General features: G+C 48.1%; 1 protein-coding gene across 2 annotated transcripts in view; it reads left to right on the plus strand.

The window, feature by feature from the left end:
* The window catches only part of LOC115866786 (phospholipid-transporting ATPase IB), a 529,444-nt gene that overhangs the window by 104,095 nt on the left and 410,439 nt on the right, over window positions 1–14,910 (plus strand). For both annotated transcript variants that reach the window (XM_060287727.1, XM_060287726.1), the window contains exons 3-5: window positions 13,084–13,183; window positions 13,654–13,752; window positions 14,685–14,730. In XM_060287727.1, coding sequence (XP_060143710.1) covers window positions 13,084–13,183; window positions 13,654–13,752; window positions 14,685–14,730 — 245 coding nt within the window. The remainder of the gene's footprint in view (window positions 1–13,083; window positions 13,184–13,653; window positions 13,753–14,684; window positions 14,731–14,910) is intronic.

Raw genomic sequence — 14,910 nt, forward strand, 5'->3', positions numbered from 1 at the left:
ACACTGACCTTGCACGTCTGGGATGGGCAGGCAGGTGTGTCCAGAGGTAAATATATTGGTCCAGGGAGGGCTTGTGGTAGAGGTCAAGGCTGGAGGTGGATTTGGTGACCGTGCACACACTGGTGGCGATTTGAGATACGGAAGTGAGGGGACAAGACCCTTGGGGATGTTGAACGAGAGGGTCCTGTCTAAGGGCCACTCAGCAAAGGAGGGAGGGGACATGGTACCCGGGGAGGAGGGTACAGAAGCCAAGGATGGCCCTTTGAGGAGGGAGGTGGGTAGGGACCCTTCCGCAGAGATGAGTCGATGAAGAGAGAGAGGCTGATGAAGGGGAGAAGCTCGGGCATGATTTTATATAAAAATAGATCTTGCTAGGAAGAGTCGTGAGCATGTTTAAAGGTTGAGGGGTCAGCAGTGAAGGGCGGGAGGGAAGGCTGAGGTATTGGACCGTCGGATGGTACGAGAGCCTGGTGGAGGTGCCCGGGGTTAAAGGGCAGCCCGTGGACTTGGACGCGGACAGGAGAACCGTCCCTTCCTAAGAGGATGGGAAGGGCTGAGGCCCGAGGAGCAGCGGCAGCTAGGGAGCTGGGGGTCGAGGTGAATCAAGTCCTGTTTCCCCCACGGCAGGGGGAGGGGCTTCAGAGGGAAGGAGCCAGGCTGGTGGGGGGATGGTTAGAGGAGGGGGAGGGACCGGAGCAGCGACCTGGTGGTTTGGGGAGGGAGCTGACACCCGCCCCCCCCCCCCCCCCGCCCCGTGGCCCAGAGAACCCAGGGAGCCACATGCGGGTCACTGCGCCGCAGTGGAGGGCCCGCTGGGCTTTGCTTCCTTGAGGAACACGTGTTAGTGTTTTTTTAAACCTTTGGGGAAACGAAAAACCCCAGTGAGGTAAAGAGATCAGCCTGGATTGGCCGCAGTGACTTCTGTGTGTGCTGGAGACTGTCCCGAGGGGGCTTTGTGCCTGGTGGGGGGGCTTTGACCTTCCTGCCACTGCGGAGGATTGAAACACGCATAAATGTTTTATTAGGTTTCCTGGGAGCCCAACCGCTGCCGCAGCAGAGAAGGTATGGAGGCCGCTTTGGCAGAGACAGTGAGGGAGGCGGCAGGTACAGCGAGAGGGGAGACGAGAGGGGACGCAGCCTGTGTTCTGTTTCTTTGTTTCCGCTTTTGGAGGGGCAGGGACCCTGGTACCTGTGGGTTTTTAGAAGAGCTTTGCTTCTCTGATAGTCACAGGACCTTCATCTCTGTTCAAAAAACTGAAAACAGCAGGATAAAAAGTGAATTGAAGCTTCTGACATTTTTATAACTGTTTGCAAACACAGTCACCACTATCTTCCCACTGATTCTTTCGGACGCCTTCCGTCCACGTCCATCCAGCAGCGAGTAAGCGTGATGCTCCGGTGGTTTCGTTGGTCACAGCGATGTCCTTGGGCTTCACTCGTGAGCCCCCCTGCCCCTCCTGTCCCCTGGCGGCTCCTTGCTAGGTGGTGTCCCGGAGATGACTGTACTCTTGTCCCAGCGCCACCTCCCTCCTTGCAGGATCCCCCTTCCTGAACGGAGTTGGGTGTTTGCTCAGCTCTCCCCTTGGCTGGCATCTCCCTCCCCGACAGCTGTGTGAGCCCCGCTGTCCTGGCGTGTTGCTCTTAAGGACTATAAGGGTCAGATTTGGGTAAAAACAAAACAGGACCTGGGGAGCTGAGAATGGTGCCGTCGCCACCCTCCGCTTCCTCCCTGCAGGGTGGCACCTACCCACCTCCTCTTAGCTCAGAAAAGGCCAGAGTATCTAATGACCTCAGGATTGGCCAGTGGTTAAGACGTTGACGAGAGGTTTGACTTGGTTTTAAGAAGCAACGGGATTTGCTTTTGCAAAGGTTGATGGAGGGCTCCGGGGGAGGGGGAGAGGGGGAGAGGGACCTGGAAGCGAGGATGGAGACTGGGGTCCCTTGTCTCCCACCCTATTTTTTCTTAACATCTTTATTGGAGTATAATTGCTTTGCAGTGGTGTGTTAGTTTCTGCTGTGTAACAAAGTGAATCAGCTATACATATACATATATCCCCATATCCCCTCCCTCTTGCATCTCCCTCCCACCCTCCCTATCCCACCCCTCTAGGTGGTCACAGAGCACCGAGCTGATCTCCCTGTGCTATGCAGCTGCTTCCCACTAGCTATCTATTTTACATTTGGTAGTGTATATATGTCCATGCCACTCTCTCACTTCGTCCCAGCTTACCCTTCCCCCTCCCCGTGTCCTCAAGCCCATTCTCTACGTCTGTGTCTTTATTCCTGTCCTGCCCCTAGGTTCTTCAGAACCTTTTTTTTTTTCAGATTCCATATATATGTGTTAGCATATGGTATTTGTTTTTCTCTTTCTGACTTAACTTCACTCTGTATGACAGACTCTAGGTCCATCTACCTCACTACAAATAACACCATTTCGTTTCTTTTAATGGCTGTGTAATATTCCATTGTATATATGTGCCACATCTTCTTTATCCATTCATCTGTCGATGGACACTTTTAGGTTCCTTCCATGTCCTGGCTATTGTAAATAGAGCTGCAATGAACATTGTGGTACATGACTCTTTTTGAATTATGGTTGTCTCAGGGTATATGTCCAGTAGTGGGATTGCTGGGTCATATGGTAGTTCTATTTTTAGTTTTTCAAGGAACCTCCATAACTGTTCTCCATAGTGGCTGCATCAATTTACATTCCCATCAACAGTGCAAGTGGGTTCCCTTTCCTCCACACCCTGTCCAGCATTTATGGTTTGTAGAATTTTTGATGATGGCCATTCTGACCGGTGTGAGGTGATACCTCATTGTAGTTCTGATTTGCATTTCTCTAATGATTAGTGATGTTGAGCATCCTTTCATGTGTTTGTTGGCAATCTGTATATCTTCTTTGGAGAAATGTCTGTTTAGGTCTTCTGCCCATTTTTGGATTGGGTTGTTTGTTTTTTTGATATTGAACTGCATGAGCTGCTTGTAAATTTTGGAGATTAATCCTTTGTCAGTTGCTTCATTTGCAAATATTTTCTCCCGTTCTGAGGGTTGTCTTTTCGTCTTGTTTATGGTTTCCTTTGCTGTGCAAAAGCTTTTAAGTTTCATTAGGTCCCATTTGTTTATTTTTGGGTTTATTTCCATTTCTCTAGGCGGTGGGTCAGAAAGGATCTTGCTGTGATTTATGTCACAGAGTGTTCTGCCTATGTTTTCCTCTAACAGTTTTATAGTGTCTGGCCTTACATTTAGGTCTTTAATCCATTTTGAGTTTATTTTTGTATATGGTGTTAGGGAGTGTTCTAATTTCATTCTTTTACATGTAGCTGTCCAGTGTTCCCAGCACCATTTATTGAAGAGGCTGTCTTTTCTTCATTGTATATCCTTGCCTCCTTTATCAAAGGTAAGGTGGCCATATGTGCGTCCCACTGTATTTTTATTTCTTGCCATCACTTTCCTGCTTCCTGTAGCCACGTTCTAACACAGTTTCATGTTGTGCGGACCTTGATCTGAGCTCACAGCTCAAGCTTCCTGGTTAGTGCGTTTTATACCCGCCCCCCCGCCCCGGATTTGAACCCTCTGAGCATGGGGTGAATTGAAGCTTCTGTTGGAGAACGACTGAGGACCGTGGTCTGGCTCAGACTGGATGGGGCAGTGAGGTCTACCTGGCAGAAACACTGCGGTGACGACCGGCCAGCAGAGGGCGCTGTGCTGCTGCTGGTCTGAGGTGTGCTCTGGGCTCTCCACCCGCAAGGCAAGCACAGGGGTTAAGGGAATACTTATTTGATGTGGCCAACCTAGAGCTCAACGGTCAGAGGAGAGAGAATTGCTTTCCCTGCTCTCTTTCCCCTACCCCTCACCCCCGCCCACACTCATACTCACACACACAGTTGAAATGATGGTGCACTGGGTAGACGTGAATAGAGAAAAGCTTGCAGAGAAGGTGACCCCTTGGGCTGTTGGCTCAGAAGAGAAGGATGTGGTTTGATGAGCAGAAGAGAGATGTTCTAGGAATTTAGCAGAGGATGAAAGGAAGCAAGAGAACTGAATAAGAGCTAAAATGCTACAGAATAAAGTGACTTCCATTTAAGGGGGAGGAACTTTACTCTCATTTCTCCCGTGGGCTGAGTTACAGGGTGAAGACTCCAGTCCTGAAAGCCAGACTGCTCTTCTCAAAGCAACGAGTGTGTAAACACTTTGTACTCTGGGTGCCAGGCTCTGGGTGTTTGCTTCTTGTTAGACTCACGGAGGGCAGGTTAAAATTCCCTTCCTTTTGTCCGTGACCCGGGGCGCAGTTGCTGCTGGCGGAAGGAGGTGATTGAATATCAGATATGAGTGTAACTATCTCATTTTGTGGTGGGAAGCAGTATACGAGTAAACTAGGTCTTCAGCCTAATTTCATGTTCTAATAAACAGCTCCTTACGTACAACCATTCCTGAAATTAGCTAAACATCCAAGAACTGATGGCCCCTTGACAGTTACATCTGGTACTATTAATTTTTATTTAAAATATTTATTAAAATAATACATAAGGTAGTTAAAAGTTCCAATACTGTGGAAGCTTATCATGAAAATCAGTAGCTTCCAGCCCTGTCTCTCCCATTCTGATTCTGTTCCACCAACGGCAACCACTGTTTTTAATTCTTTTGGTGGTTTCCACTGTATTTCTAAGTTAGGTTTAGAAGACATCTCTCTGAATTCTTATAGATGAAGATTTAACTTACTTACTTCAGGGTGAATTAGTGAAGTCGTATATCGTGTTTGTCTCCTTTCTAGTATAACTTATTTTTCCTGTCTCATTTTTCTCCTGGAACATTTTTGTTTTTTACATATCAATTCTTATTTTTTCCATCAGAACACTGTATATTTTGCAACCTTTTGTTATGTTTTATTATTATTATTATTTGCGGTACGCGGGCCTCTCACCACCGCGGCCTCTCCCGCTGCGGAGCACAGTCTCCGGATGCGCAGGCGCAGCGGCCATGGCTCACGGGCCCAGCCGCTCCGCAGCACGTGGGATCTTCCCGGACCGGGGCACGAACCCGTGTCCCCTGCATCGGCAGGCGGACTCCCAACCGCTGCGCCACCAGGGAAGCCCTTTCTGAGTTCTTTGAGCATCTTTATGGTCGTTACCTCGAACTCTTTCTCAGGGAGATTGCTTTATCTCCACTTCCCTTAGTTCCTCTGGGGTTTCTTCTTCCTTTGTTGGGGACATATTCCTCTGTCACCTCATTTTGCCTCATTCTCTGCTTTTATTCCTATGTATTAGGTAGGTTGGTTATGCTTCCTGATCTTGCGGAAGTGGCCTTATGAGGGAGACGCCCTGTGGGTACCAGCGGGACACTCCCCTCTGGTCACCAGAGCTGTATGCTCTAGGGGTACCCTTTATGTGGGCTGCATGGGCCCTTCTGCTGTGGCGGTGCTGACCACTGTCGGTGTGCTGGTGGGTGCAGCTGGCCCCTCTTCTGGTTGGTTGCCAGGCCCTGCCGTGTGTAGAGGCTGCTCGCGGCTGGTGGGCGGGGCAGGGTCCTGGGCCCTCTGGTGGGCAGGGCAGGGCCGGGTCCCGGCACTGTTAAGCTACAGGAGGTGTTTCACAGTACTGCTTACCAGCCCCAGTGTCCTTGTGGTGGGGTGAGCCCCCAAACTGGCTGCTCTGAGTGTCCTTGTGCCCAGGTACCTCCTTTCTCTCCAGGAGGCTCTCCTAGGTCAGTCCTGCCTAATAGGTGACTGCGATGGTGAATTTATGTCAACTTGACGGATATTTAGTCAAACATTATTCTGGGTGTTTCTGTGAGGGTGATTTTGAACGTGGTTAACATTGGATTCACGGACTGAGTAAAGCAGATTTCCCTCCCCAGTGTGGGTGGGCCTCGTCCAATCAGGTGAGGGCCTGAATAGAACAAAGGGCTGAGTGAGAGGGAACTGTTCCTTCCTTACAGGCTTCGTGCTGGGATGTCGTCTGCTCCTGCCTCTGAGCTAGAGCTACACTGTCGGCCCTCCAGGGTCTGCAGCTTGCCGAGTGCAGATCTTGGGACTTGTGTGAGCCCATACATGTACATGTACATCCTATTGGTTCTGGTTCTCTGGGGAACCCCAACGAATGCAGCGACCCTCTGCTCTCTTGAAAATGGACTGACCTGTCTTCTCTGGTAGGTCAGGCTGCCTGCCTCACAGCCCAGGGCCCTTCCTCAGGCCCCAGGCCCCTCTGCATGCCCCTCTTTTCCCATGGCTCATTCTCAGAAGGCATTTTAGAGGCAAGGAGACATCTTTCTTGCCAAAAGCAGAAAGGAGTCTATTTTGGGGGTGGGGGGGGGGTGGAGAAACTCCTTAGCTGATAATTCCGCTCCTAGATTTTAAAAACGTGGCAGTGTATTTTTACACAGTTTTCTACTATTTTAATGGTGCCTGAGTAGGCAGAAGTGTGAAATGTGTGGGTCCATTTTACAGTGGGGAGTCAGAAGCCAGGTGCCCTTGAGATTGGCCTTTATGCTGTCGAATCCCATACATAAAGACTTAGGCCCCTCGTGTCTCTGTGTTCAGTTTCTGACCAGCGCCTCCATGGGTGTGCTCACTTCCGGGAACTTCAGCAGCATCCTTAGCTTATTCGGCATTCAGGAAAGTGCACAGAACCCAACAGGAAATTTGTAATTAACATCAAACATTTGGGGCTTCCCTGGTGGCGCAGTGGTTGGGAGTCCGCCTGCCGATGCAGGGGACACGGGTTCGTGCCCCGGTCCGGGAAGATGCCACATGCCGCGGAGCGGCTGGGCCCGTGAGCCATGGTCGCTGAGCCTGTGTGTCCAGAGCCTGTGCTCTGCAACAGGAGAGGCCACAACAGTGAGAGGCCCGTGTACCGCAAAAAAAAAAAAAAAAAAATTAAACATTTGGATGAAGGTTGGCAGTCATGTGAGAAACAGACAAAAATAAAATGATAAAGGAGAGACAGACTTGCTTTACGTTCAGCTCCAAGTGAGGTTTGTGTGTGTCCCACACCAGTGAGCTCTGCACCCTGACTCCACCTCTGCTGGTCGCCCATGTAGATGTCACTCATGGTTGGAGCTCCTGGGCTCTACCTGCTTGGGAGTGACCTCTTGGACAGTCACGGTGACCTCCCTTTGCGACCAGCAGCGACACCGCCTCTGTGACTGAGGGCAGAGACCTGCAGGATGGATTTGAGCGCTTCTGCTCCCGTAACTGATTTTCAGAGTCATGTCACACCTTTGACTTCCAGGGCAGCCTTAACCCTTTCCTTTTGTTAGGGCTTGTTTCTCTGGGTTTGGAAAGGATATACTGAGTTCTCAGTGAAGGGCCAAGGGTGTTGTAATTCAATAGACTGACCCATAGTGCTTTTCTTTGGTGGCAGTGGTGGGATTGGGCCTGAACTGTGACTCCTGTGCTTGTCTGCCTTTAGGCCAGGTAGTTTCATAAGAGGTATTTGCTGTATCTTTTTACTGAAGATGGGAAATCCCACGGAAAGGGATCCTTTGAGATTTGCCATGTAAAATTGAGTCAGAGTCTCAAACTCCTTTTCTTCTGATTTTGTAGCAGAAAGTTGCCAAGTTTTCTCGTAAAGCAAACGAATCAAACCTACTCTTCCACGGTGCCATGTTTAAAGATGTTAGCCGTAGGCATGTCTAATGTCTGGCCTTCGGGACTGCTTGCCTGGGAGTTTTCTTCACCGAAAGATTCGCCTGGCAGCGAGCTCCGTGCTCAAAATGTTGCCTTCTCTCTGTTATCTTCTTTTCAGCCCACGTTTCTATGTGAGATAAATTGCCTTGTGTCCAAAGCTATTCATTGAATAATGTATTGAGTAAAAAAAAACCAAATTAGAAATGTGATAGGAACAGGACACTCATGCTGTTTAATGGGAATTACAGGGGTGTCTAATTTCTGAACTTATGTTCAAAGGTATATTTATAAGCTGATCGATTAGGACTCAACCCATTTTTCTCATTGGATGTGTATTGTAAAGACTAGGCTGATTTTTCAGCCCGCACGGTCTATGATGAAGTGCTGTGAGTAATTACGGCACTCTCAGTACTGGTCCAGGTCCAGTGACTGCATTCTGGGAACAGGTTATGAGGCCAGGCGGTATCTAGCACATCTTTTCCAGTTGTAGACAAACTGGAAAAGTGTTGAAAATAAACACGTCCACGTTTGGAAATGAGCTTATTAGTCTGTTCTTTGTAACTGGTGAAATTTCAGTAGCTCAGTAAAATGAAGTAAAACCTTCTAGTGAGGTGGGCCTATCTTGACAATGGACGGGCCCTGGTGATCAGGGATTTTTGCGTTCAAGGTTTCCAGAATATAATTTGGGAGGGGCGACTGACTGCGTCAGGAGTCCACGGCAGGGGAGAGGACCTGTCCGCGGCGGGCTGTCTGTCGGCACGTCCTCCTGGGCGAGTCCCAGGTGTGCGGTGAGGCCCGTTGTCAACGGGAGTGGCAGGGGGTCCCCCGGGGGCTTTGTATATACTGGTCTCATGGCTCTTTCTTAGGGGTTGGTGTGTAATGTACTCTTAAGGGATAAATGAATGAAGCTGTTTATGAGGACATGAATGGCCGTCTTAGGCCGTGTCTTTTACCTTCAGTAATCCGGAACTCCTTGCTGAGCGAACATGTGAGAGCAGAAAGGTGGAAGGTCTCCTGCAGGGAGCTGGGAGAGGGAGGGTTCCCAGAACAGGGTCATGGAGCCACTGGTCAGCTCACAGAGTCAGCTTCTGTGAAGGGGTTTAAAGGGGCCCCCCGGTCTTCCAGTAAACACTGACTGCTGAGGCTACCTTGGGCACGTACGAGAAATGTATTTGTCCACGTGAGGCCCGAGAAGGAGAACACCCCAGTGTGGGTTACTGTTCACATCTGGAAGGAGCGTGTTAAGCTAGTTTGGTTGCTGGGCTTCCGGAGGCTTGTGGTCCAGAGAAGTTAGTCTGTGGGCAGCTACTGCGTTGTTAGACTTGCCTTTGGAGAACAGGATTTTTTCTCCCGGCTGGAAAATTGCACTCAGGCATCACCCCGGGTTCCGGGGCTGCCCTCCGGAGGTCAGATGCTGGAAGTGCTTTTGTTGTGACGGGAGGGAGCCCCTGACCCACGTGTCTCCAGGCCCTGTTTTCTGATGTTGTTTCCCATACTCGCCAGCTCCTAAGAGTTTCCACGAGGAATGTGCCCACCACACACGTAGCCACGTTCCTTCCCTGCTGGGTCAGGGGCCCGGAGAGAGGTTTGCAGGTTGGCCTTGTCGGCAGACCTTGTCTTATCCTCGGAGTCCTGCAGAGACTTCCTGTCTCCTGAAGACAGAAAGGCCAGTGGGGACACGAGCTGCAGGGCCTGAGTCAGCCCCATCGCCCCGCCCCCCGGTCCCCTCCCTGCCCCTGCAGCAGGAGGACGGCGGCTGCCCTCCCTCTCAGCGTTTTTGTGCGCGCTGTTCCCTCTCTCTGCAGATTTCTTTTCTGTGCATCCACGTGGCTGGTTCCTGCTTCGTCACCTCCCTTAGGCCTTTGCTCACAGGTCACCTTCTAAGTGACACATTCCCTGATCACTGTCGAAAATAACTTCTTCCCCTGCTCCCGCCCCCCTCACCCCGCAGTGTCCTCTTCTGTGTCCTCCATCCCTGGTCTGTTTTCCTCCACGGTATTCTTCACTATCTATCCTGCCGCATATTTTATTTGGTTTTAAAGTGTCGTTTTGTCTCTAGAATGTAATTCCCTTGCGATAATGCTTTTGTGACCCTTTGATTCCCCGCAGTGCTGGGCACGGTGCCTGGTACATAGATAAGGCTCAGTAAATACCTGTGGAAGGATGGATGGATGGATGGATTTTTGACAAGTCCCTGGTCGTTCTTCATGTCACCTGATTTCGGGAAACACTGATCTAACAGATACTTAGAGGGAAGCTGGGTGAGCCATGGGAAACAGTCCTGTTTTCTCCTGGTCATTTCTCCCCGTGCCCCAGGCCCTACAGACTCACTAAACGCCTGAGATGTGCTTGCAGCCAATGCCTGGCCGGGCCGTCAGGGAGGCTGACACGTGCAGTTTGAGGGGGAATCTTCTGGGGTAACGAATTCAGCTGGTGAAAAAACTCTTCTGCTGGGAAGCTCTTCACGCACCCTTTTCATCCTGTCAATTTTCTTTCCCCCGGGGAATCCAGTTACATTGTATCCTGTTCAGCTGGGTGGAACTCAAATGGGTGACTTGAACACATCTACCTCCTCAGGGGTAGCTGCTGCTCAGTGTGGTTCTCAGACCAGCACCTGGGAACTCATTAGAAATGCAGAATCTCAGACCCATTCCAGACCCACTGAATCGGGATATGCCTGCGGTGGTTAATCTTATGTGTCAGTTTGGCTGGGCCAGGGCGCCTGGACATTTGGTCAAATGTTATTCTAGGTGTTTCTCTTAAGGTACCTTTTGGATGAGATTAACATTTATGGATAAATTGGTGGGCTTTGAGTAAAGCACATCGCCCACCGTAATGTGGGTGGACCTCATCCATCAGGTGAAGGCCTGAATGAACAGAGACTGACCTCCCTGAGGAAGAAGGAATTCTGCCAGCAGATGGTCTATAGACTTAAATGGCAACATCAGATCTTCCCTTGGGTCTTCAGTTCTCCAAACCTGTCCTTTTGCTTTTTATGGAGGCTTCATTGCAGACACGTGATTGATAGAATCATTGGCTGTCGGTGATTGAAATCTCCAGCCCCTCTTTTCTCTTAGGAGGGGGTGGGACTGAAAGTTTCAACCCTCCAATCATGTGGTTGGTTCCCCTGGCATCCAGCCCCCATCCTTAGGTTACCTGGGGACTTTCCATGAGTCACCTCATTGACATAACAAAAGATACCTTTATCGCTCTCAACACAACAGAAATCCCAAAGGTTTTAGGAGCTCTGTGCCAGTAACTGGGATGAAGACCAAATATATGTTTCTTGTAATAAATCACAGTATCACAGCGCCTTCAGAAGAAGGCTAGACATAATTCTGTCTTAAGGATGACTCTTAATCATTGTGTATTGCAAAACACCAGGCTGTGACACCAGATCTTCCCTGCAGCAGTGGCCACAAATGGTACATGGAGCTATCCCATCCCATCCCATTCCTTCCCCACCGCCCCCATCATATGGCCTCAGGCTGCTGTGTGTTTTGAGTTGTCAGTTTTTTAAAAAATAAATTTATTTTATTTATTTATCTAGGCTGCTTTGGTTCTTCGTTGCTGTGTGCGGGTTTTCTCTAGTTGCGGAGAGCAGGGGGCTACTCTTCATTGCGGTGCACGGCCTTCTCATTGCCGTGGCTTCTATGGTTGCGGAGCACGGGCTCTAGGCACGTGGGCTTCAGTAGTTGTGGCTCGCGGGCTCAGTAGTTGTGGTCCACGGGCTCTAGAGCGCAGGCTCAGTAGTTATGGCGCACGGGCTTAGTTGCTCCACGGCATGTGGAATCTTCCCGGACCAGGGTTCGAACCCGTGTCCCCTGCATTGGGAGGTGGATTCTTAACCACTGCGCCCCCAGGGAAGCCCGAGTTGTCAGTTTTGGCATTTCATTCGGTCACTCCAGGTTTGGTCACCGTCAGGTGTTATAGAAGTACATGTGCCTCAGGTGCTCTGTCTTCTGAGCGCCTGGCTCTTCTCTTTGGTGCTTCTAATTAATGTGTATTTTAAACCCAGAAAACCTCTCAAGACTATACTTCAGGTAAGAGGTGGCTTCAGAAGGTGAGCTCAGACTCGGCAGGTATTTTTATGGATGAGGCTTTGAGCAGCTAAAGGAGGTATGGTTCGTTTTATCCCTCAGGTCCCCAGTTTATGCCTTTCCATTATTGCACTGTTCGTTGATGATCTGCTATGTGCTAGGAACATACAAAGTAGAAGTTGTTTTAAAAAAAAAATCAGGTGAGTAAATTTTAAAGATCTTATTCAGTGATTTATGAGTTCGGCAGTATCCCATCGAGCAGATAGAGTAGCTCTGAGAGTTGTACAAAGTGGAAGACTTTTATAGGTAAAAAACAGTGGGACAAGGAAGTTACTAGCTAAGAGTCAATTGTTTGGGGCAAAGTCACATTCCTTTGGGGCGTATCAGGTTGATAACCTCCCTAGTGCTGACCAGGTGATTCCAGACTGACTGGTTAAGATTAGATTCCTGGAACAGGCTGAAGCTGCAATTAGGTCAGGCATCGAGTCTCAGTTTGATGATGTGGGCTGAGCACAGGTGACTCCATTTTGGGTCTGTTATTTGTTTTTTTAACAAAGTAAACATTCGTACTGTTCCAAGAATCTATTCTGGGGGTACATAAATATAATACAAAGCAAAGCAGAGACTATATTACGGAGGTGTAAACATCACCCTGTGACTTGGAGGAAGAAGAGCCTTCGCGAATTGGACCACACTTCATGGGAGGGCAAGATTAGTCCTGGAGACACGGGGTGGAAGGAGAGGATGTCTCACGTGGAAGTGGAGTGTGAGTGAAGGTGGCTGAATGAAGGATGTGTGGAAGGGGGGTTCATTCAGGTGTGGCTGAGCATAAAATGTCTGTGTTGAGTGTCCAGAGGGACACATTGAACTGTCAACCACACGCCCGTTACCAGGGCATGCTTGATACAGTGGACGTTCTACGTTGAATCAGCGGCTTTGTGATAAGAACTGTAGTGACTCAGCAATCCTGGGGTAACAGTTCTACCTTGGTTTGTGTGCGTTACTAGGCAGATGCTTCACCTCTCTCTGTGTTCGTATATTACTGCTTTGGGAACATGTGCCTCTTTCTGTTTTGTGATCTTTGATACGTATCTTTATCTATACAGACATCGTGTATACGCTTAGTGTGTTCATAGCACAAGGCTCCTAGAAGGTGGGTACATTTCCCTGGTTACACCGTGTGACACTAAATGAACACGTATGTATCAAAGTTTGAAAACAGAGATCCCATTAGAAGATTTTCGTAGGAAAGGTGTCTTTTTACAAGACGGAGAGGGCCAGCACAGCAGTGTTCTTGTACTGAGTTTTGAAATATTTTGTTTTTACAATCACTTGTGTAATTTTGGAAACTTTGTTTTCCTGTGTTTTAGAACTTACATCCATAACTGACAGCAGCGTTTTCCTTTGTCCTCACAGTACGGCCAAGTACAGCGTGTTGACGTTTCTACCTCGATTCTTGTACGAGCAGATCAGGAGAGCTGCCAATGCCTTCTTCCTCTTCATTGCCTTATTACAGGTGACATTTTTTAAAAAGTTACTTAAAATTCATAACCTTAATTGTATGCAAAATAAGATCTTGCTAAAAAGGTCGCTTAACCGAGAAAGGGTCATCAGACTTGAATGAAATGTGCCTCCTTCATCCAATTACTGTTTGCTTGAACAAATGGGATCTTTGCATAAAGGGAGACTTCTTTAGGTATATCCTTCTTTGCTTGAGGATAATTGCAGTTACGAAAAGAGGCACTGAAAGAAGACTGCGGGATCCGACTTCTAACCCTCTTTTCTGATCCAAACACAAAACGACGTTGGGTAGAATTTTGAAAATAGGTAATGGACTTAGCTAGCTCTTAAAATAAGGTAATCGCTTTGTAACAGAAATGAATGCAACAGAACTGCAGAGGAGCAAGGAGTGTGAGCCATATTTTCTTTTTCTTGGAGAGGATTTTAATTTGCCAACTTCCCGCTTTTGGTCTCTCTATCTTACAGCAAATTCCAGATGTTTCTCCAACAGGAAGATATACCACCCTGGTGCCATTGATCATTATTTTAACAATCGCAGGCATCAAAGAGATTGTAGAAGATTTTGTAAGTTTTTGCTTTCAGATAATAAAAACATTTATTGAATGTAACTTACAACTTATTTGCTGCTTTGGATATTTTAGGACAGAAAGGTTGGTCTATAGGCTAACTAGGCTCTCAAGTTTCATGATGGTATTTTTGGGGATAGAATGTGTGCACACAGTGTCTGAACTATACGGTGAAACAGAAGTAGTTCAATCTGTATTTCCTGATGTTAGGTTTATGGACCCGCTTTGATTTTTATTGCCGATGTTCCTTACATCCTCCTTGAGAGCGTGCTAGTCTGGGTAGCAAATATAAAAGCATATTTTATGTCCATAAAAGACTGAATTGCTGTCTAGTAGAGCAGCATTGAGGTTACTTTACAAGAATCTCCTCCCTCCTTATACTTCAGTGCATCTCCAAATTCATTGGCTACAGCCATATTCGTGCTCTTTCCTGTTTTCTCTCTGTCCTCTTTTCAGGCTCTTCCTTCTCCCCTTCCTTTCTGTCTGTCTCCCCCTCTCTCTCATACATGCATGCACATTTTTCTGGGAATAGGTAAATGAATAAATGCAGTACAAATCAAAGCAGAGGTACTTTGCCTCCAAAGTTCTTTATCAATAAAATGAGTTCAGTTGTTTGTTGTTAGTTTATCTTATAGAATAATTCTTTTAGTTCGATCTAAAACAATCAAGGAGTAGAAAGTTTTATGCTTCCAAGTGTTTCTTCCTTGCTGTAACCAAAATACAAGCATTTAAGCCGCATCTACATGTACGGTGTTAGTCTCTGAATTTAGCGAGTGGCACTGGATCGCGACCATTGAACTGAACTTTAGGACGTTAGTGTAGCTGCCCGTTGGTTTCCTTGTCTTGTTTTTTGCTGGATCTTATTGTTCGCTGTTTCAGTTATTCATCAGGAACTTTTGAAACTAACACCTTTTTTTCTTTCTGTAACAGAAGCGACATAAGGCAGACAATGCGGTTAACAAAAAGAAAACGATAGGTAAGACCCCAGGCTGACTCATTTTTTCCACTAGAAAACTTAAGAAGAAGACTTGCAGTTAAGGAATTTTAAATAAGTAGTTAATGGTGTTGAGATAAATTGAGGGAAATCTGGGACTTCCCTGGTGGTGCAGTGCTTAAGAATCCGCCTGCCGATGCAGGGGACCACGGGTTCGAGCCC

Source organism: Globicephala melas, chromosome 18 (assembly GCF_963455315.2).
Source record: "Globicephala melas chromosome 18, mGloMel1.2, whole genome shotgun sequence".
In the NCBI taxonomy this organism is placed as follows: Eukaryota; Metazoa; Chordata; class Mammalia; order Artiodactyla; family Delphinidae; genus Globicephala; species Globicephala melas.